At 36.0% G+C, this 24,080-nt stretch overlaps 1 protein-coding gene and 1 long non-coding RNA gene across 9 annotated transcripts; one reads left to right on the forward strand and one right to left on the reverse strand.

The window, feature by feature from the left end:
- The first annotated feature begins 4,785 nt into the window (after positions 1–4,785).
- LOC113471817 lies at positions 4,786–6,608 on the forward strand. Its single transcript, XR_003394368.1, has 2 exons — positions 4,786–5,036; positions 6,408–6,608. It is a non-coding gene; the product is annotated as an uncharacterized LOC113471817 (long non-coding RNA).
- Positions 6,609–10,671: 4,063 nt separating this feature from the next.
- Positions 10,672–17,599, reverse strand: LOC103519940 (repressor of RNA polymerase III transcription MAF1 homolog). Of its 8 annotated transcripts, XM_026831247.1 has the most exons (7): positions 16,400–16,705; positions 16,247–16,306; positions 15,767–15,916; positions 13,674–13,687; positions 13,265–13,407; positions 12,511–12,635; positions 10,672–10,829 (listed from the first exon to the last, which is right to left on the reverse strand). In XM_026831247.1, exons 1-7 carry the CDS (start codon positions 16,420–16,422, stop codon positions 10,706–10,708), a joined length of 639 nt encoding a protein of 212 aa, XP_026687048.1. In that variant the 5' UTR covers positions 16,423–16,705; the 3' UTR covers positions 10,672–10,705. The 8 variants fall into 8 exon arrangements, with proteins under 8 accessions (XP_026687048.1, XP_026687052.1, XP_026687051.1 ...); XM_026831251.1 differs by lacking the exons at positions 13,265–13,407; positions 15,767–15,916; positions 16,400–16,705 and adding exons at positions 15,208–15,357; positions 16,980–17,599 and having other exon boundaries at positions 13,531–13,687; positions 16,247–16,268; XM_026831250.1 differs by lacking the exons at positions 13,265–13,407; positions 16,400–16,705 and adding an exon at positions 16,980–17,599 and having other exon boundaries at positions 13,531–13,687; positions 16,247–16,268.
- Positions 17,600–24,080: the final 6,481 nt, after the last annotated feature.

Here is a 24,080-nt window from a genome sequence, read left to right on the forward strand (position 1 = left end):
CTCAGTCCGCGGACTGGATTTATGAAAAAGCTCAATCGCCGAAATCGGCCATTGAACATCATGAGAGAGAAGAATAAACTCACTTCACGGAGTATTACATTAATTAGAATTACTTTATCATGGACACACGTTGCTATGTTGAAAGCCCAGAAGAGGTAATGAAACAATAAGTTGGAAAAAAAAATCAAAGCTAATTTATTTTTGATTGAAGACGCGGTAACTTTGTGGAGGTCGATTTTACCCTTTAACCCCATTACTCTGAAGTAGTAGGTATTCATTTTCCATACAACCCAATAGCTATTTTATTCTGCTCAAATGGAATCCCTCATATTACACGTTTCCCCGTACACAGAAGATCTACACTTGGAAGATGACACCTACCCGGGCATCGAACCCCTACCCTCCCGCTCCGTAGCCACTCTCTCTCCCCTGAGGGGACGTCGAACGCAATCCTGGTGCTGTGCCAACATCCCTCTGAGGACACTGATGTCTAAGGCAGCCCATATTGACTGAGGACTACCTCCTGGGAAGATCAATATTCTGCCCTCATCCTTCTCTAGTAAATGCTTTGCTTGTAGTCTTTTGTCAATTTGTGTTTGTCTCTAACTGTCTGTGAAATTGTGTTTCTGAAGGTAGAAACACACCACTATCACGTCACGTGAGCTCATGGGAAGTCAGAAGGATGTGGTTCAAAGACTTGAAAGTTCTCCCACATTATTTCGTTCTTGTTACGTATTCGTAAAACACGTAACAGTAGGTGATTTCGTTCATGATAGCTACACTGCCACTGCCCTCACGTCACGTGTGCTCACGTGATAGTGTGTTTCTACCTCAATATGTACCGTGTCCTTGTGTGTTTAACCAAGCACCAGTTAAGCCTATGTTCTTGTACCTTGTCTAACCAAGCATTACTTAAACGTTACTGTTTTTTCTTCTTACCTAGTTCTCAAAGTTTGCATGAATATTTTTTGGGATTTGAAGATGGACCAATCAGTGGGTAAAAAGAACACTGACCTACGAATATATCTATTCTGTAATGAGCTATATACCATATTTTTAACGCCCACGTGTTTAACTTTTTAAGTTTTCAAGTGTTCTTTAGGGTGTATTTCACTAACATATTACCAAAGACTTGGCTCCTATAGGGAGGTCTTCAAAGCCTTAGGTCTTTCGATCGGTAGGCTTATTAATTTCTGTACAGAGAGTTACCTAGGGCAATTACATAAATTATCTTTTGCTTGTTTTTATAATCTTTTGTGCACATTTGGCCCAACTTGATTTATTCAATGTTTTTCGTGTACTTTCAGATTTCTCGTTCTAATACCTACTTATTAATTTCTGTACCCTAGGGCAATTACATAAATTATCTTTTGCTTTTTTTTTATAATCTTTTGTGCACATTTGGCCCAACTTGATTTATTCAATGTTTTTCGTGTACTTTCAGATTTCTCGTTCTAATACCTACTAATTTCTTTTTAATCCTTACTTATAGGCCCTTGGAGATCGCAATAGTACGTGATAATCTGCCTTTCTCATTGAGATTAATACATATTCGTACATAGTTCCTGATTGTTTCTGTGTTTTTGATTAATTTAACCCTTATGGTGGATTTCACCAATGACTTAATGGGAGAATTTTTAATCGTCCAAAAAGGAGCTTTTAATAATCCTGATTAATTTAACCCTTATGGTGGATTTCACCAATGACTTAATGGGAGAATTTTTAATCGTCCAAAAAGGAGCTTTTAATAATCCAAAAAGGATTTTTTTAATGATTCCAAAAGGAGGAGTTTTCAAAAAATCCTGTTTAGATCATTATTTAAAAACTCTTTTTTGGATCTTTAAAAGTTCTCCCATTAGTGAAATCTTTGATTAAGTCATTGGTGAAATCCACCATTAATATTTTTTTATTGTTTGTGTTGTATGTGACTAATAAGACTATTGTTTCCATTTTGAGGAAGACAGGATACGAGAAAGCCAGTGTCGTTCCGAGAACGAACCTTATCTGTTTAGGATGAAGTTCCCCCCTGACCTTATCTGTTACCTGACCTTGTCTAAAGTTCGACCCGGGCGGGAATCGAACCCGCGACCTAGCGCTACTCTCCAAACTAACTAGACTGGCTAAAAAGTTACCTAATATCATATATGTCTTATCCCTATTGTTGTATTGTTTTCAGAAATCCTGGATTCACCCACTGCTAAATCAATATCGGAATAGTAAGTTGCCAAATTCATTTCATAGGGGCACATTCCCAGGTTCTTCCGGGATAATAATAATAATAGTGCTTATTTATACTGCTCGCATAGGACTGAAAAGTCCCTTTACTCCAGCAGTAGGCTACTACTATTATTGTTGTCAAACTCTCAAATTATATGAGGATAAAATTCCATACCTCGGCTGGGATTGAACCCACGCCCTCCTGTTTACCAGGCGAGCGCCTTGACCACTACACCACCGAGGCACCGAATGTTGGTCGAGAGCGGAACATTTCTCTCTCGCAGTCTCTGCTTCCTGACGAAAACGAACCGGAAAATAGCCCATAACCTTCACGGGAGTGCAAGCAATAAGTTGACAAAGTTTCATAGCAATCGGATGAGCGGTTTGGCCAGGCATAAAGTTCGAACAAACACACACACACACATTCATTTTTATATATTAGATTTATTGCATAAAAAAAAATCTGACTCATGGCCAGCTACAGTGTACCTACATAGACTACATACCTACTGAAAAATTTCGCCTCCGGCGCTGAAGATTACACCTTTGCAAAATTCGCCTGCGGCGCCAAATGTTGCGTTTTCGATAGGTATCTAACTATGCTTCTTTTAAAAATATTTATATACCAAAATTTAGAAGGTCACAATATTTAAAAATTTCGCCTGCGGTACTGTTCCTAATTTCGCCCCTTTTCCTGTTAACCATTCATAGACTGAATAACTAAAAGCTTCAGTTTCATGTTTGTAAAAAAAAAGAAAAAAAAATCGGCTGCGGCGTAGTGGGAATAGGGCTCCCCTGAGGGGACGTCGAACGCAATCCTGGTGCTGTGCCAATATCCCTCTGAGGACACTGATGTCTAAGGCAGCCCATATTGACTGAGGACTACCTCCTGGGAAGATCAATATTCTGCCCTCATCCTTCTCTAGTAAATGCTTTGCTTGTAGTCTTTTTGTCAATTTGTGTTTGTCTCTAACTGTCTGTGAAATTGTGTTTCTGAAGGTAGAAACACACCACTATCACGTCACGTGAGCTCATGTCAATTTGTGTTTGTCTCTAACTGTCTGTGAAATTGTGTTTCTGAAGGTAGAAACACGCTACTATCACGTCACGTGAGCTCATGGGGAGTCAGAAGGATGTGGTTCGAAGACTTGAAAGTTCTCCCATATTATTTCGTTCTTGTTATGTATTCGTAAAACACGTAACAGTAGGTGATTTCGTTCATGATAGCTACACTGCCACTGCCCTCACGTCACGTAGTCAGAAGGATGTGGTTCGAAGACTTGAAAGTTCTCCCATAATATTTCGTTCTTGTTATGTATTCGTAAAACACGTAACAGTAGGTGGAAGACTTGAAAGTTCTCCCATAATATTTCGTTCTTGTTATGTATTCGTAAAACACGTAACAGTAGGTGATTTCGTTAATGATAGCTACACTGCCACTGCCCTCACGTCACGTGTGCTCACGTGATAGTGTGTTTCTACCTCAATATGTACCGTGTCCTTGTGTGTTTAACCAAGCACCAGTTAAGCCTATGTTCTTGTACCTTGTCTAACCAAACATTAAACCTTACTGTTTTTTCTTCTTACCTAGTTCTCAAAGTTTGCATGAATATTTTTGGGATTTGAAGATGGACCAAATTCAGTGGTGAGGTCGTGGTTATGTACAGAGTTAGGCGTGGATATGTCTGTCCCGGTGCAGCATGCAAAAGAGATAGGATCCCCTCATATCGTGATTTTTTCCTCACGATATGAGGGGCTCCTATCTCTTTAGTATGCTGCATCGGGACAGGCATATCCACGCCTGACCCTGTACATAACCACGACCTTCCTTTCGCAATTCCTCCTCTTCTGAAGCTCGGTTCCCCTCTTTGGGCGTGATCTGTATAAAACCATGGGAAATCCAAGATGGCGCGCCATCGGAACCGGTTTCGTATCAGCAAAGAAAACTTACCAATTTTTCGCCGGCATCCCAATCTGAGGTAACCCTTGACTTTTGGGAGTTGGGAAGATGCTCTCTTGGATTTCCAATGGTTTTGTACAAACACTACCATACCAACTAGTAAACTAAATGTATTTCCCTTTAAAAGAGGGGAATTCATCTCAAATCCCGAGAGAAAAATACCCGTAAGCTAGCAGGCAAGTGTGTAATAAACTTTGTTGACTTTGTCTTCCTAACCTCCCACCCCTCAGTTAATTTTAAGTCAAATATATTTTATTAAAGAATTTTATATTTTTACAGTTTTATGCTATTTTTGCGTTTTTCGTCCATTTTTCCATTCGTTTTACATAAACTCTACAGATTAGATTTTGAATTACTTTGAAATCGGCGAGCGTAGATCAGGCCAGACCATTGAGCGTTGCAGGTGGATGCTAAATGTTCATTTGAAAAAAGAATTAAAGAACAAGAGAACAAAATGTTTTATCTGTTCAATAAATGTAAACATAAAATGAGAAAAAAAGGGTTTTATTTCTAAATTGACTTCCACTAAAAATAAATTTGGAGGAAATAAAAATATACACGCGACTTCTAATTCTAAACAAAACAAAGAGTTCTCACTAAAAATAAATTTGGAGGAAATAAAAATATACACGCGACTTCTAATTCTAAACAAAACAAAGAGTTCAAATAAAAAGTGTTAGCTAAATCTATATGCGACTTGCCAAAGTCCAACAGTTTTGTAGTAATAATAAAATTAATAAGGTACACATGGGAAATATATCTAAAATAATCTGAATTATAATATAATTTTCTTATTTAGTGAAAAATGCCACGAAAGAAATGAAATCTTTTATTATTATTATTATTTATTTATTTATAGGTATACCTGTACATACCCACGAGCCACGACCTTTTTTTTTCGCAATTCCTCCTCTTCTGAAGCTCGGTTCCCCTCTTTGGGCGTGATCTGTACAAAACCATAGGAAATCCAAGAAACCATAGGAAATCCAAGAAACCATAGGGAATCCAAGAAACCATAGGACATCCAAGAAACCATAGGAAATCCAAGATAGTGCGCCATCGGAACCGGTTTCGTATCAGCAAAGAAAATACAACTTACCAATGTTTCGCCGGGATCCCAATCTGAGGTAACCCTTGACTTTTGGGAGTTGGAAAGATGCTCTCTTGGATTTCCAATGGTTTTGTACAAACCCTACCACACCAACTAGTAAACTAAATGTATTTCCCTTTAAAAGAGGGGAATTCATCTCAAATCCCGAGAGAAAAATACCCGTAAGGTAGCAGGCAAGTGTGTAATAAACTTTGAAGACTTTGTCTTCCTAACCTCCCACCCCTCAGTTAATTTTAAGTCAAATATATTTTATTAAAGAATTTTATATTTTTACAGTTTTATGCCACCAACTAGTGAACTAAATGTATTTCCCTTTAAAAGAGGGGAATTCATCTCAAATCCCGAGAGAAAAATACCCGTAAGGCAGCAGGCAAGTGTGTAATAAAAACTTTGTTGACTTTGTCTTCCTAACCTCCCACCCCTCAGTTAATTTTAAGTCAAATATATTTTATTAAAGAATTTTATATTTTTACAGTTTTATGCTATTTTTGCGTTTTTCGTCCATTTTTCCATTAACTCTACAGATTAGATTTTGATTACCACCCTTGATCAAACTTTATTTTGTATTTATATGTATATACTTTTTGTTACCATCTGTAAATAAAGTTTGATCCAATTGTGTAATTATTGAAATCGGCGAGCGTAGATCAGGCCAGACCATTGAGCGTTGCAGGTGGATGCTAAATGTTCATTTGAAAAAAGAATTAAAGAACAAGAGAACAAAATGTTTTATCTGTTCAATAAATGTAAACATAAAATGAGAAAAAAAAGGGGTTTTATTTCTAAATTGACTTCCACTAAAAATAAATTTGGAGGAAATAAAAATATACACGCGACTTCTAATTCTAAACAAAACAAAGAGTTCAAATAAAAAGTGTTAGCTAAATCTATATGCGACTTGCCAAAGTCCAACAGTTTTGTAGTAATAATAAAATTAATAAGGTACACATGGGAAATATATCTAAAATAATCTGAATTATAATATAATTTTCTTATTTAGTGAAAAATGCCACGAAAGAAATGAAATCTTTTATTATTATTATTATTATTATTATTATTATTTATTTATTTATTTATTTATTTATTTATTTATTTATTTATTTATTTATTTATTTATAGGTATATGGAGGGAGACCTTTTTCAAAGAAAATGTTCATTGTAACAAAAAATATCCGTAGCTAATCTTTAGGTATAAAATATCGTATCATTACCTCAGTAAATACTTCTCCACCATTACGTATGTTCTTTCATGGCATTACTCCACGGATTAAAAACTAAAAGAAACTTTGTCATCTAAAATCTAAAACCAAAACTGTCAAATTAAAAGTAAACATTGAAATCAAAGAAACTGAGATCCTATAACCTTACTGTTTTTTCTTCTTACCTAGTTCTCAAAGTTTGCATGAATATTTTTGGGATTTGAACCGATTTTTAACTCCATTGTATCTCACAAATCTCAGGCCTGTCGCACATTGCAAGCGTAGTCGCGCGACTCAGTAACATGAAGTCGCCTGAAAAACTAAACCTATAAAAATCTTGACCTAGTTTGGTCAAGTAAATAAAATGATAGAGATTTGAGAGTTTATAAAGAGTCTATCATTTTCCATAGGTTTGGTTTTTTCAGGCGACTACGCCTCCAATATGCAACGGGCCACACATAAAATCTTCGCCCAGTCGATTTGAGAGTCAATGAAGAGTCTATCATTTTCCATAGGTTTGGTTTTTTCAGGCGACTACGCCTCCAATATGCAACGGGCCACACATAAAATCTTCGCCCAGTACAAAATATCGTATCGTAAAGAGGCGGTTCAAGAACACAAGACCATGGGCTGTTCCACGAACATTTTTCTGAGCGCGTTGTAAGAAATCGTTCCTAGAACCTTCGTGTAAACCCCTTGGGTTTTTATAAAATGCCCTCTCTCAGTAGCTACTTCTCTCAGACGTCTCTTTAGGTACGAATTCTTAAATCTAAACATAAATATCTGCTATCATCTACAGAGAACAATAAAAATAATAAATAATAATAGTTGTGAGAAGTGAGAACTAATAAAAAGTAAATTGGAGTGAAGAAGGCATAGGGCGACTGAAAGATGAACATCTCTAGGAAATCTTTCTGTTTTAGGATACTTACATATTCTTTTCTTGTTAAAATTATTAAGCATTGATCTTTGCTATGCCATACATCCATAAAATCACACAAGAAGTTTTTACTTGACATACCTAATAGGTATTTTATGGATTTTCATCGACCTACATTTTCATTTTTACTTTTCAAACTTCAAAATTTGAAAGATAAATATCTATAAGTATTTAAAGTAGTAAACTAAAAATATATTTCAAATTGATCTTGGTCCGAGATAGGTATTGCAAAGAAAAAAAAAAAAAAAAAGCACACCGAAATCCAAGCATAGAGCCGAAAAAATTTCGACCTCGCCGGGAATCGAACCCGGGATCTCCGGAGTGATACCCATTCGGCCACGGAGGTTCCTCTGGCGGTGAAACAGTTTTTTAACACTTAACCTGTTCGGTCCCCCAGGGTTCATACATCGAGGTGTAAGCGTACTACCGAGACAGACGTGTGGTCTATTCACAATCGAAATCCAAGCATAGAGCCGAAAAAATTTCGACCCCACCGGGAATCGAACCCGGGATCTCCAGAGTGATACCCATTCGGCCACGGAGGTTCCTCTGGCGGTGAAACAGTTTTTTTTAACACTTAACCTGTTCGGTCCCCCAGGGTTCATACATCGAGGTGTAAGCGTACTACCGAGACAGACGTGTGGTCTATTCACACATACAATATTCATAGAGCGATATCCGGGAGGCCGGAAGAAGCTGGATGAGTCCATACAGGGTGGAGAACTGTTTCAGACTTTTGTGTTCAACCCGGTATGTGCCTATCTGTTCTAAATGTACCTATTTGCGTAAATTCGATATGAATCATTCAAGTGATCTATTGAAAGCACAAATCACCTTTCAGAATGCTTTCATTATTTTTGGTGCTTCCCGTATCTGAGACTATTTGCATTGTAACGAAAATCTTACCCTAAATTAAGGCTTCACATTTCGGCCCCGATTATTGTCTTGGGTCAGAATTTCTCAATTTTACGTCCTAATTTCGATATGAATCATTCAAGTGATCTATTGAAAGCACAAATCACCTTTCAGAATGCTTTCATTATTTTTGGTGCTTCCCGTATCTGAGCCTATTTGCGTTCTAACGAAAATCTTACCCTAAATTAAGGCTTCGCATTTCGGCCCTGATTATTGTCTTGGGTCAGAATTTCTCAATTTTACGTCCCAATTTCGATATGAATCATTCAAGTGTTCTATTGAAAGCACAAATCACCTTTCAGAATGCTTTCATTATTTTTGGTGCTTCCCGTATCTGAGAAATAACGTAGGATTGACTTCAAATTTATAACAAAGACTTTACAAGTTGGATCCCCAAGTTTTCAACTTGGATCATCTTCGCCTTTTCTCAAGTTCAGATGGGGTCGGCGTTTGTCGTCGGCCTCTAAATCAGCTTTAGAGTGATCGCTTTGAGGCCAACTGGTTTTGGCTAAACAAATTTTTCCGAGTGGATGCCCTTGGCACTCATTCTGTACTATTTCTTTAGCAAGGGAGATTCAGGCTGGTATACTCCCTGTTTATAGCCCCCCAGCCAGACTAAGCTGGTCTACTCCCTGTTTAACGTTCCCCAGCCAGACCACGTCTTAACAACTTGGATATAATTCGAAAATGTTTCCCCTAAAAAAAAAAAAAAAAAAAAAAAAAAAAAAAAAAAAAAAAAACGTTCTCCGGCAATCAGACGTTCTATTCTACTGTTATACAGGTGAGAACCGTTTTTACTTTCTATTACTACAGTTATGGCGAAGCTACACTAGTAATGAGAAAGTATTACAATCTGTCTAAATTTTCAAAATCGAGAAATGGGTAGAAAATGTAGAAATATCCGTTTTGGGGTCCCCTGACACCACTGAGGTTGGTACGAATTCCTGTTATTAACATGAAAATACATAAAAGGAAAAGCACAGCCAAGTTGAAATTGAGAGAAGGTTGAAGGAATTGAGATTCAGCATTTTCAGCAGACACGAAAAAAACTGGGAATGCAGACTTGGCTTTAATTTTCTGACCTCACCACTTTTACAGGCCGACATTTTTGGATAGGAACTTGGCCTTTTTTTCCACATCTGTGTTTTTGTGGGTATTGACTACAAGAGAAAACTATTTTTTTTTTTTTCAATGGCTTTCTTTTAAGTGGCAGGGTTCTCCTGGAGGAGCTCTTCCACCCAACCACTAATTCCCTTTTCCCCCCACTTCTGATAACACAGAACCCGTGTCTGGACAACCGGCACGTGAAGATTTGGTCGCACAACAAGTCCTGCGATCAGCTGCCCCAGTAGACTCTGGGTACAGCATAGCCCCTCATCACTCCGGTGTCTATCCTGTTCATGAACCTCTGTATACAGCTTGGAAACATATCTGGCGAGTCAAGGTGACGTCTACTGAAGAGTACCCGCATTTGAGACCCGCCCGACTGAGAAGAGGTAAGGATAGGTGTGAATGAGGGTCCTTTAACGTAGTTACTTTTAAAAACATGAGAAAAATCTGCACATGAACCCCTTGTCTAATCTAAATCATGATTTGGTTGGGTGGAAGAGCTCACTGTGTGAGAATCCTGCCATAAAGCCTTAAAAAAAAAAAAAAAAAAATATTTGTGGTGAGCTGAGGTCTTCTCTTCACAAATATTTGTGGAAAGTTTTTTTTTAATGAACTTTTTAGGATTGTATCAATATGTACATACATTTTTTTTTTTTTTTTTTCAACATTTATCCTTTAAATCACTACATGAGTTATACAACGATGCCAGACCAAATCATCAAGCAGCCCAAGACACGTGTTTCGTCTGCTTGGTGATTTGGTCTGGTTTCGTTGTATAACTCATGTAGTGATTTAAAGGATAAATGTTGGCAAAAAAACCAATATACCCCTACCAACAGTCCCGACCCTATTAAAATTGACTCAACCTTGTCTTACGTGAGAACCATAGGCCTTTACATCAATAACCAAGGGCCTTTACATCTATATTCTGTACATCAAGGGTGGGGTGGTAGAGAATGCCTTAGGCATTAACCCCACCCTTGATCAAACTTTATTTTGTATTTATATTTTGTATTTATATTGTTACCATCTGTATCTATATAAATAAAATTGTAGATTTGTCTGTACATTGCTTGGAATCGTGAAATTTTTAGTTATTCTTACTCCTTATGCATCCACGAGAACTCCTGTTTGGATCATTAAAATCTCCTTTTTGGATCATTAAATTTTTGCCCCATTAGTGAAATCTCTGATGAAGTCATTGATAAAATTTACCATTTCAATGTTTTCTTAGATGAAAAAGAAAGATACACTTACTTGATAGCTCTGCAAGAGAAGAATACGATTCTCTTGAGTTTCTTGTTGTAGAAGAAATAGTTGAATGACCATAGACTACCGTCTTCACTGAATGGATCTGAAGTTAGATCTGGATTGTAGCTGAAACAAATAACATTGGAATAAAATTGTTATGCTTTTTTATTATAGCAAGTTTCAAAAACCCTCACTAAAAAGATGAGAGACAATTGAGACATTTTTTTTTCAATTGTGTTAAGCATATTTAAATGCTTGTCACAAATATCGTTCCTCGATATTATTACACCTAGATAAATTTTATGACTTGACTTGGACTCGAACCACCAACCTCCAGATCCAAAGTCCAACGTGTTAACAACTGTACCACTGAGGTTGGTGACAATAGAGACATCATTAAAATAAACAAATGATAATAATAAATACTCTTTGTACATCTGTAGAAAGAAAAAGAAAGAACCAGAGATACTCACCTTACAATTAGACCATCGCGTTCAATTACAAGAATATGGAGGGGGATAGGTAAATAAGACAAAGGGAAGCGGATTGTAGCTGAAACAAATAACATTGGAATAAAATTGTTAAGCTTTTTTTTATAGCAAGTTTCAAAAACCCTCACTAAAAAGATGAGAGACAATTGAGACATTTTTTTGCGTGTTAAGCATATTTAAATGCTTGTCACAAATTTAATATCGTTCCCCGATGATTACACCTAGATACATTTTATGACTTGACTTGGACTCGAACCACCAACCTCCAGATCCAAAGTCCAACGCGTTAACAACTGCACCACTGAGGTTGGTGACAATGGAGACATCATTAAAATAAACAAATAATAATAAATCCTCTTTGTACATCTGTAGAAAGAAAAAGGAAGAACCAGAGATACTCACCTTACAATTAGACCATCGCGTTCAATTACAAGAATATGGAGGGGGATAGGTAAATAAGACAAAGGGAAGAGACAAAATAGGTTTTCCGCAGTCAACAGTACACAAGGACAAGAAGAGTAGGAGGGTGCCAAATTCAGAAGAAAAGAAAGTAAAAATAAAATGAAATATGAATTGAAAAAGAAGAAAAAATTAATAGTTCATCCCTAAAAGGGGATTCAGCTAAAAAAAAAAGATTTGATAAACCTTTTCTCATTTAAGATACGTACTATTTTTTCAATTTATTTCCATATTCCATTTTTGCTTTTCCCTTACGAGAAACCTAAAGGAAAGAAAAAAAAAAGTTTGGCATCCTCCAGCCTCCCATCCAGTGTGTTTCGAGTTGCTTGACTTCGGTGATCGGAACGAGAACCGGTAGACCCAACTCGAAAACGGAGGGGAAAGTGCCTCCCCACCCCTATAGAACAGTTGCACTTGGGTGAGGTTCAAAGTCAGAGCAGGAAAAATGAGGATCAACGGAATCTCTTCTACGACTTCTAGATCCCGAGATAAATCGATTTTAAAAAATACCGGTAAATCACTCACGGCATACGCTCCCGTACACGATAATGTCCCGAGCAAAGCTTCCTCGCAGGCAACACATTAATGTGTTTGTGCCCAGACGTTCCTGCCTATTTCCTGAACTCTAACGTCACACGTTTTTGAACTCTTTCATTAGAACGGAAAATGAAAATTGAATTTTCGACATAGTAGGTACCTACATTTTTTTTTGTTTTTAGTTTTGACCTCATATTTGGATTTTTCACAACCTTTCGCGTAGAAATCGAACTTTAATTAATAAATTTCACCCAAATGCAACTGATACATTAAAGGGCAGGGTTGTGTTTCCCCTCACATCACCGTTGCTGCAGTGTTACCTGTAAATGTCACACTCAGGTAGGACTATTTCATCTTCCAGGGCGGCCCAGAGATGAGGGCGCAATGTGCGATACTGTTCCCCGGCCGTCGTGCTTAGGTTGCTATCGATAGCGTTCATCACCCACTGCGGAAAAAAATGGGGGAAGCAAGTTAAATAATTGTGTTGATTAAAATACCCGGGTTCGATACCCACAATCGACAAAGTTCAGCACGTCAGATGTCCCAGGTTCAATGCCCGGCGGGGTCGAAGTTTTTTCGGCTCTGTGCTTGGAATTCGGTATTTTTGTAGAAATAACACAAGGGTATACAAGGGTCATAAGTGCGGTTGGGGGAAGCAAGTTAAATAGTTGTGTTGATTAAAATACCCGGGTTTGATACCCACCATCGACAAAGTTCAGCACGTCAGATGTCCCAGGTTCAATGCCCGGCGGGGTCGAAGTTTTTTCGGCTCTGTGCTTGGAGTTCGGTATTTTTGTAGAAATAACACAAGGGTATAGAAGGGTCATAAATGCGGTCATTTATCTATTGGCTTGACCAAAAGTTTGGATTAAAATTGGACCTGGGACATCAAATATTAAGGATTGACATGCCTTGATTTAAGGAACTGAAATTTCATCAAAATCGGACCAGGCAATTGCAAGTTATAGTGGAACAAATATTTATTCAAACAAACATCTAAACCAAATGCAAAGCAGTTGAGTTTAAACATAGACCTCACTATCGTTCGGTCAATAATAAAATAAATTCACTCACAACAAGACTTGGCTCCTTGCTAAACTCATGACTTTTGGCGTCAGAGAAATCATAGTCCGGTTGGAAAGCCGAGTTGAGTGTGGCTATCAGATAGAACAGAGTTTTCCGACTGATTGTGTCACATAGAGGACTTTCCTCATCACCAGCGCAAGTTATAGTGGAACAAATATTTATTCAAACAAACATCTAAACCAAATGCAAAACAGTCGAGTTTAAACATAGACCTCACTATTGTTCGGTCAATAATAAAATAAATTCAAACTCACAACAAGACTTGGCTCCTTGCTAAACTCATGACTTTTGGCGTCGGAGAAATCATAGTCCGGTTGGAAAGCTGAGTTGAGTGTGGCTATCAGATAGAACAGAGTTTTCCGACTGATTGTGTCACATAGAGGACTTTCCTCATCACCAGAGATGCTGCGACTGAAATTCAATATAAATTACAAATAAGTTTGTACTCAACTCCTTTATTTTATTACTGTAATAGGTGTCAGGGAGACTGGTAATGAAGAAGAACCAATGAAATGAGCTCTAAGTTTTTCCTCCTAGTAAAATATGGATGGCCCAAAGAATATCTGTATAATTTTTTCATAAACTTTTTCTTTCTAACTCACCCTGTTTGAATATTAAAGTCTATAATATAATTCATTTTCTATAATTTTATGTAATGAGTGTGTTGAGGAGTAGGTATGTGTCATATCTATCCAAAATAAACAATGAGCTAAGTACAGAAGGGTTAACAGATTTCTTATTCAACTAAAATGGGCATCATGCCAGGGCCATACACACTACCAAGGTTGAAATTCAGGCACCTCTTCTGTCCTAAAAAAACTTTCTCTCTTGCCTAATTTCTCTTTTATTTTTAAGTTAAAGGTATGTACCTACCTATTTTTTTTTCTTCTTTTCTTAGAGGACACCTACCTATCTCATTATGTACAAACTCATTAGGAACTTGTTTATTAAGAGGTAAGTATCTAGGTAAGTAACTTACTATTATTATTATTATTATTATCTGTACAAATATGTCAAAGATTCCCCATACATTTCTTCTTGGAAGCAGGTTAAATGAACCTGGCAGGCAACCTAACCTTTTTTTTTTACAGATAAAAAGTTATTTATATTTTTAAAGTTTGGGAAACCGGGACTGAATTGTTTGCAATGTCATTTTATTTGTGCAACATGACTTTCCCTAGATGTACCCTGGCAATGTTTACGTACGTATTTGAAAACAGATAAAAAGTTATTTATATTTTTAAAGCTTGGGAAACTGGGACTGAATTGTTTGCAATGTCATTTTATTTGTGCAACATGACTTTCCCTAGATGTACCCTGGCAATGTTTACGTACGTATTTGAAAAACAAACAAACAAAAAAACATCATTAATATTTTATTTTCCTTATGCTAATATTTTACCACACTTTTCATTTCTTAGGTACTTTGGTACATAATTTTAACTATCTTTTCTTGACTTCTACAGACTAAAAGAAAAGTTTAATAGCAACCAAATAGTGTCTTGAGAGTCCGAGAGATTTGAACTGTTCACTTCTTGACTTTCCTTTACTGAATTCATGAATTGACCTTTACCTGTAATGTGAACGACCTGGAGATATTCCCAGGCCAGATTGAGGCGGTGAGAGGGCCTGCAAATCCTGCGGTGTTGTTCCTTGCTCCGAGTTGAACTTTTTGTAAAACTGCTTATCATTGCCTGCCATTTTACACGAGTAACTTTCAATCAAACATCATTATTATTTTATTTTCCTTATGCTAATATTTTACCAAACTTTTCATTTCTTAGGTACTTAGGTACATCATTTTAACTATCTTTTCTTGACTTCTACAGACTAAAAGAAAAGTTTAATAGCAACCAAACAGTGTCTTGAGAGTCCGAGAGATTTGAACTGTTCACTTCTTGACTTTACTGAATTCATGAATTGACCTTTACCTGTAATGTGAACGACCTGGAGATATTCCCAGGCCAGATTGAGGCGGTGAGAGGGCCTGCAAATCCTGTGGTGTTGTTCCTTGCTCCGAGTTGAACTTTTTGTAAAACTGCTTATCATTGCCTGCCATTTTACACGAGTAACTTTCAATCCTGCAGAAAAATAGAAAAGGGTGGAATACTAATGGTACAAACAATGGAGTTCATAGATTACATTGAATGATTTCAATGATACAAATGCAAAGAAATTTGCACTTGAATTTGTTTGAATTGGTTTTTATGATGGCCCCTCCAATTCTAAATCTTTTACTTGCCAAGATTTCAAAAGGGTTAGAAGTTCTGTAGGTTTAACCCGTGAGTACACGCACATAGGGAAAAAATCTCACACGCTCGGCAAAAACGGTAGAACTTGTTCAATATTGGCCCTAACCTGAATTTTAACTATCTTTTCTTGACTTCTACAGACTAAAAAGTTTAATAGCAACCAAATAGTGTCTTGAGAGTCCGAGAGATTTGAACTGTTCACTTCTTAACTTTACTGAATTCATGAATTGACCTTTACCTGTAATGTGAACGACCTGGAGATATTCCCAGGCCAGATTGAGGCGGTGAGAGGGCCTGCAAATCCTGTGGTGTTGTTCCTTGCTCCGAGTTGAACTTTTTGTAAAACTGCTTATCATTGCCTGCCATTTTACACGAGTAGCTTTCAATCCTGCAGAAAAATAGAAAAGGGTGGAACACTAACGGTACAAACAATGGAGTTCATAGATTACATTGAATGATTTCAATGATACAAATGCAAAGAAATTTACACTTGAATTTGTTTGCGCTGGAATACTAACGGTACAAACAATGGAGTTCATAGATTACATTGAATGATTTCAATGATACAAATGCAAAGAAATTTACACTTGAATTTGTTTGAATTGGTTTTTATGATGGCCCCTCCAATTCTAAAACTTTTACTTGCCAAGATTTCAAAAGGATTAGAAGTTCTGTAGGTTTAAAATCCTTATTTAAAACAAAAGCACCAAAATATTACCTTCCAACAATCTTGCTGTCACCAACATTGATACAAAGGGCTCGGTTGAGGGCTTCAAATCTAGCAGTCATCCTCTTCTTCTTCATCCACGGTAAAATCACTCCCGATGCCTGAATCCATCGCGTGAAACGGACTGGAAAAGAAACTTCAAATCTTGTACTCTCCAACAGCTTCATCTTGTGACCTCCACAAATAAATATTTAGGATAAAACCTTGCACAACAATTAAATATCTTAAAATAAACAACTAGATGATTACACAAATAAAATTAATTCGTGAGACTGTCTCTTTGAAAACAATTTATTCGAAACTCTTCATTTCTATTGATAAAGTTCTTGAACATTATTGTCGGATGAAGGAAGATGCCTTTTCTTCTCGAGTGGTACAAGTAGTAGAAGGTGTTAGACTTGGACAAGGATTTAGTTGTGTCCCTTGAGGACATGAGTATCACTTCTAAATCTTGGAGTCTTCAGGGGTTCGAACTGCAACTGTTTAAAAAAAAGTCGCTGAAATTACTTTAAATATAGTTTGAATTCATAAACAAACTTAATCTATCTTGAAAATATTACATAATTCTTCAAACAAAACGAAATACAAAGCAAAACCAGGTGTGAGATTTTTTCTCTACACGCTTGTACTGACGTTCGGATTTTTAACGCGTGTACTCACGGGTTAAAATCCTTACTTAAAACAAAAGCACCAAAATATTACCTTCCAACAATCTTGCTGTCACCAACATTGATACAAAGGGCTCGGTTGAGGGCTTCAAATCTTGTACTCTCCAACAGCTTCATCTTGTGACCTCCACAAATAAATATTTAGGATAAAACCTTGCACAACAATTAAATATCTTAAAATAAACAACTAGATGATTACACAAATAAAATTAATTCGTGAGACTGTCTCTTTGAAAACAATTTATTCGAAACTCTTCATTTCTATTGATAAAGTTCTTGAACATTATTGTCGGATGAAGGAAGATGCCTTTTCTTCTCGAGTGGTACAAGTAGTAGAAGGTGTTAGACTTGGACAAGGATTTAGTTGTGTCCCTTGAGGACATGAGTATCACTTCTAAATCTTGGAGTCTAACTAATTTTCCTTAAAAGAGTTATTTCTACTTTATTTAGAAAGCTTGAGAACTTTTATACAAACTGTTTATAGGGGGGTTGTAACAACGGGATTAACTGGAGGGTGAATCCGCGGATTTCTTTCGGTCTTCGAAATGTAGTTTATTGACCATAAAAACGAAATAGATCACTGCTAAAAGCACAAACCGATAGATACCTATTTAAATACCTAGTTAATACTTTTAATTAAAATTTATTAAATTCAAAAAAAAATTCTAAAATTTTCTCAAAACTTTTCTGTTTACTCATTCGGGGAAAAAAGAGTGAAAACTGCGCTACGAGGAGGTAGTGTAGTGGTGGATTCAAGCTTAATGTACAGAAAAAGTGAGACAGAAATTGACCAAACGAAGTGAGGTCTGAGTTTTTTTTTCAGCCATTATTTGGCATTTTGTACTTTTTGAGTTTTTTGTCTGATTCATTGTTGAACCACAGAGAGAGAACCATATTATCTATGAGGGGTCCTCTTTTACTGGGTCCGACTCGGAAAATTTAGATCATCCACCCCCTCCCCGTGTCACCGTTGTTCACTGTTTGGACACTCAGCCCCCCCCCTCGACAAAATCCTGGCTACGGACCTGAAACCATTTATTTTCTGAGGGCGCCCATAGCCCACAAAACAAAAAGAACCAATAAGAAAACTTAGCAAAATTTCATAGAAAGTATTGACGTGTATTCTAGACAATTACCGTAAATAAATTATTTGAGAGGTGTCTGGTGTCTCTGAACAGTTAAAATCACAACTTAAAACTTTCATCTTGCTTCGTTCGATTAAAAAGAGGCTTCACTCGGGAAATCCATTGGCATATCCGTCAGCTTTCAAACGCCTTGGAAATCAGCTTGTAAAATGCAGCGTTGCCGCGTTTTCCCCCCCACTTTTTTCAAGGGAGCTGACAACACTGTTTTGTATGCAGTTGGGGACTTGGTTGTGGTGCAGACCGCCAAGTGCTAAAATATACCTACTACTAAAGGCCCGCCCCCACTTGTCGCGAGTTTCATCCGGTTTTTTTCCCTTTTTTTGAATGTCCTGAGGTAATGTAATTTAATAAATGAGAATTTTCCCACTACAGACGACACGATTTTTTCCCCAAGTTTTGCTATACGTGCTACTAAAAGTCGCTTAACTACGCTTCCAATTATTAATGTGCGACGAGCTTAACCGACCATTCAGATTTCAGTGACTCACTGAAAGCCTCAGTGACAGTCAATGCCTCCTCTCACTCACCATATACCTACTACTAAAGGCCCGCACCCACTTGTCGCGAGTCCGCGAGTCTCATCCGATTTTTTTCCCTTTTTTCGAATGTTCTGAGGTAATGTAATTTAATAAATGAGAATTTTTCCACTACAGACGGCACGATTTTTTTCCCCAAGTTTTGCTATACGTGCTACTAAAAGTCGCTTAACTACGCTTCCAATTAATGTGCGACGAGCTTAACCGACCATTCAGATTTCAGTGACTCACTGAAAGCCTCAGTGACAGTCAATGCCTCCTCTCACTCACCCAGCTTGAATGGAACCGGGAATAGCCAGCAACACATATATAATTCATGCCAAGAAGTTCACCCATCCTGATACCAACCAAGCGTAACGTTTGTTGAACTTCAGTGATCCTTCGGGGCCACTAGCAAATTCATCTTGCCAAGGCTCTGTTAGCTAGCCCAGCTTGAATGAAACCGGGAATAGCCAGCAACACATATATAATTCATGCCAAGAAGTTCACCCATCCTGATACCAACCAAGCGTAACGTTTGTTGAACTTCAGTGATCCTTCGGGGCCACTAGCAAATTCATCTTGCCAAGGCTCAGTTAGATAGATTTTTTTCTTGGCACAACTTTTATGTTGCATACTAATGTTTTTAGCGAAAAACTGCATTTCTGGAGGATGCAGGATTGCAGCAGGATGAAGACTGAAGGAGATAAATCGTACTCTGGAATGTGAAGAATTCAACACATCTCTATTCTCTAATTTCTAATTAATCTTAATGAAGGGTCTCAGAGAAAAAAGGTGTAAAAATTTTCAGCTTATCCTGGTCATTTTGTGTAAATTAATGAAAGTTGCACACTAATGTTTTTAGCGAAAAAACTGCATTTCTGGAGGATGCAGGATTGCAGCAGGATGAAAGATGAATGAGTAATGAGATAAATCGTTCTCTCGTTCTCTGGAATGTGAAGAATTCAACACATCTCTAATTTTTTCTAATTAATCTTAATGAAGGGTCTCAGAGAAAAAAGGTGTAAAAATTTTCAGCTTATCCTGGTCATTTTGTGTAAATTAATGAAAACTTGTAGTAGGTATTTTAGCCATTTTGTATCATACATTCATACCAGCAATTTATTTCAAGAAGTGCAGAAGTTTTGTTTTTTCTAAAAAATCAATTTTATTATTCTCAAGTGTCATTTCCTGCACATGTTATTTTTTTGTGATTTTTACTGTGATATCCTACCTACTACCCTTGTTTGGTGCTTTAGTTGTAAAAAGTAAGTTGAAAACCCTGAATCTAGTGTGATACAACCTATACCTTATCCATTTGAATATGGCAGCAAGGAGTCATCTAAAAAGTAGGCTACGTTGCCAAACGTGTCAAAGGTTCAACGGTAGAATATCTTTAAAGGAGGAAGGTACATTGCACAGTGCTTCCTCCCACAATGATACTTTTTTTTTATGCCGATGGTATTCAGTATTCGTAATGATTTATGTATTCCTAAAAAAAGTAACGAAAAGATGATTTCTTACTAGAATTGAATAATAATAAATTGTTTATTATATTATTTTATTTCATTTTTTGAACAAAGACTTTGTTTGGACTGCGCAAGTAAAGGGAAAGGGACTTTTCAGTCTCATTTTGGCAGTATATGTAGACAGGGTATATTCTAGTCTACATCTAGGTATTATCAACAGTGACAAAATTAAACAAAAGTTACAGAATTAAAAAAAAAAAAAAATACAAAATTAAACAAAAGTTACAGAATTAAAAAAAAAAAAAAATACAAAATTAAACAAAAGTTACAGAATTAAAAAAAAAAAAAAATACAAAATTAAACAAAAGTTACAGAATTAAAAAAAAAAAAAAATACAAAATTAAACAAAAGTTACAGAATTAAAAAAAAAAAAAAATACAAAATTAAACAAAAGTTACAGAATTAAAAAAAAAAAAAAATACAAAATTAAACAAAAGTTACAGAATTAAAAAAAAAAAAAATACAAAATTAAACAAAAGTTACAGAATTAAAAAAAAAAAAAATACAAAATTAAACAAAAGTTACAGAATTAAAAAAAAAAATACAAAATTAAACAAAAGTTACAGAATTAAAAAAAAAAATACAAAATTAAACAAAAGTTACAGAATTAAAAAAAAAAATACAAAATTAAACAAAAGTTACAGAATTAAAAAAAAAAATACAAAATTAAACAAAAGTTACAGAATTAAAAAAAAAAATACAAAATTAAACAAAAGTTACAGAATTAAAAAAAAAAATACAAAATTAAACAAAAGTTACAGAATTAAAAAAAAAAATACAAAATTAAACAAAAGTTACAGAATTAAAAAAAAAAATACAAAATTAAACAAAAGTTACAGAATTAAAAAAAAAAATACAAAATTAAACAAAAGTTACAGAATTAAAAAAAAAAATACAAATACATTATTATGTTAAGGTCGTCTCTTCTTGATCCCTTGTGTGCCGTGTCCATTTTAGTTTAGGACTATTGCACTACAGGAAACCAAGTAGGTAAGTTGGATTTCATACTGAACCCTCTCACCAGTGGCAGTATCTGTGGGAGAAAACATTGGGGTTGTAATCTGTGGTCTGTAGTTTGAGTCTCATGAGCAACATAGAATTTGTAAAGTTATACCTATTAGGGTGGAGATGTTGTTGTAGCAGCTTTAGCTTTTGCCGAATGGCAATAGCAGATTAAGAAAAGTTGTCTTTTTGTGCTCTAGCCATGTTAAATCAGCTGGCTTGTCCTGAACTGCAGTCAACCAATAATTAAAAATAAAAAAAAAATAATTATGCTTAGAATGAACATTACTTACTTAGTAGTTGTTTAAGCTTAATGTTGTAATATCCTTATTTTAGTAAAGTAGGTACCTACCATGACATCATTTGGGCAATACCCAATTTTAAACATACAATTTCTCGGCATTATAATTTGCTTATCTCATGCCCCAAGGAGAAGCTGATTATTTCATCTGTTTACAATCACATTTGAAAAATATACATCATCACCTAAGAAAAGAAACTGAATTAAAATATTTTATACAATGGGCTCAGAGCTGTTGTTTTAATTAATAAAATAATTACTTAATTATCATATTTGGCATTGGTCATCAGGCTGTCATATATTTACAACATGACACAAAACTCCTAGCAAACCCTTTTGTTGAGTTTTGAATGGCTTGGAATGTTCAAATTGTTTTCCCCCATAGGTTTAGGTAAAGGTCCATAAGTAAGAAGTCACTGATGATATCAGAATCTAGGTGGAAAAATAAATAAATAAATAGGTTTGTTAGAGAAAACTGTAACAACAGAGGTCTTATTGTCCCAAAATCAAAGAGATAAGATAGGATAAAATAGGAAAGAGATAAGGGAGATAAGATAGGATAGGAGGAAGCCAGACCCAGGTCTCAGACATTCTGACAGACCGCAATTGGAAAATTTACTTAATTATCACATTTGGCATTGGTCATCAGACTGTCAAATATTTACAACATGACACAAAACTCCTAGCAAACCTTTTTGTTAAGTTTTGAATGGCTCGGAATGTTCAAATTGTTTTCCCCCCTAGGTTTAGGTAAAGGTCCATAAGTAACAAGTCACTGATGATATCAGAATCTAGGTGGAAAAATAAATAAATACTTAGGTTTGTTAGAGAAAACTGTAACAACAGAGGTCTTATTGTCCCAAAATCAAAGAGATAAGATAGGATTAAATAGGAAAGAGATAAGGGAGATAAGATAGGATAGGAGGAAGCCAGACCCAGGTCTCAGACATTCTGACAGACCGCAATTGGAAAATTTTCCCACTACACATGGCCTGGGTCTGTCAGACCATCTGAACGTATGTGTCCAGGATTATCTGTTCGGCATAAAGTTTGCCCATTGTTATTGGTATATATGTAGGACTGTTGGCTTTAATAAATGCAGTTTCCTTGTGTTATTAATGTTATTATGTCACAACTTTGGTACTCACTGCAGCATTGTAGGATTTTCCCAATTTCTCAATAATCCTAAAATCCAATGTTTACCTATCATGCTGGCACCGGTCACTATGCGCATTTATATGTCATAGCTACTCATTTTCCTCACGAGGCTGAGTGGGCCTTGCAACAGCCAGTCACGGAATCCAACTTTTATATTGCACACTAATGTTTTTAGCGAAAAACTGCATTTCTGGAGGATGCAGGATTGCAGCAGGATGAATGAGCAATGAGATTTGAGATTAATCGTTCTCTGGAATGTGAAGAATTCAACACATCTCTAATTAATCTTAATGAAGGGTCTCAGAGAAAAAAGGTGTAAAAATTTTCAGCTTATCCTGGTCATTTTGTGTAAATTAATGAAAACTTGTAGTATTTTAGCCATTTTGTATCATACTAGCAATTTATTTCAAGAAGTGCAGAAGCAGAAGTTTTGTTTTTTCTAAAAAATCAATTTTATTATTCTCAAGTGTCATTTCCTGCACATGTTATTTTTTGTGATTTTTACTGTGATATCCTACCTACCCTTGTTTGGTGCTTTAGCTGTAAAAAGTAAGTTGAAAACCCTGAATCTATTGTGATACAACCTAATAAGGATTTTATTCAAATGAAAACTTTACTTAGATTTATTTTTCATTTAGGCACGTAGGTACCTCTCAACTTGGCCCAAGTTTCTGGTCTTTCATCTACCCACTCAGAATACATAGGTATTTGTGTAGGTGGTTCCTTAACTAGTCATTGGTAGAAGAGAATGGCTTTACTTTTAGTTTTCTTATTTTGTTCAGTGTTTAAGAGCTAAAATGGGCATACCTACAATTACTTATATACTTATGCAGGTTTTATAATTGGCTAACTAATTTATTAAAAAATCATTAACAACTTTTATTGTTAAACTTCATTTCATTGGCTTCTAAGAAATGGGTAAAAAGAAATGTTGGTAATTATGCATAAGACACGTCAATGGCAAATTTACTGAAAATTTCTATATAAGAGGAAAAACTTACTTTAAGAGTGTGCTAGAGAAAAATTCTTGATTTAAATCATAGACCTCAGTTTGTTCTACAGAGTGTTTCAGAAAAAACAAGCCACTCGGTATATCTCGAGAATGTGAAAAATTCTTGATTTAAATCATAGACCTCAGTTTGTTCTACAGAGTGTTTCAGAAAAAACAAGCCACTCGGTATATCTCGAGAATGGATTTGAATTTCAAAAAACGCTGAAATACGTGTCTCAAATTGAGACTATCAATATATTCAAGGGAAAACATTTTCCACTGGGTTTTATTTTTGCCACATTATCAGGGGCGGCCCCCAGAGGTGGTCAACTTTGAAAACTTAGATGGGAACCCCCAACTTGGGTCGTTTTTTAAGAAACACTGTATATTTTTCCAGGCATTACTAAGAACACAGAAGCGGATTCAGAAGCTGGTGCAAGGATTCAAATTCAATCTCGGATTCTCCGGCAAATATTTCCATCATGGTGAATCCGAGGAGAATGCAGGGGATGATCT

This window comes from Diaphorina citri, unplaced genomic scaffold (assembly GCF_000475195.1).
Source record: "Diaphorina citri unplaced genomic scaffold, Diaci psyllid genome assembly version 1.1 scaffold3053, whole genome shotgun sequence".
Classification (NCBI taxonomy): Eukaryota; Metazoa; Arthropoda; class Insecta; order Hemiptera; family Psyllidae; genus Diaphorina; species Diaphorina citri.

Bases quoted from the DNA above. Each gene is read 5' to 3' on its own strand.
- LOC103519940 (XM_026831251.1), bottom strand. From the start codon at position 17,040: ATGAAGCTGTTGGAGAGTACAAGATTTGAAGCCCTCAACCGAGCCCTT. The intron at 16,269-16,979 runs GTGACAGCAAGA...GTATCAATGTTG, and splicing joins AGCCCTTTGTATCAATGTTG to GTGACAGCAAGATTGTTGGA. The intron at 12,636-13,530 runs GTGAGTTTGAAT...TTTTTTCCGCAG, and splicing joins GCAAGGAGCCAAGTCTTGTT to TGGGTGATGAACGCTATCGA.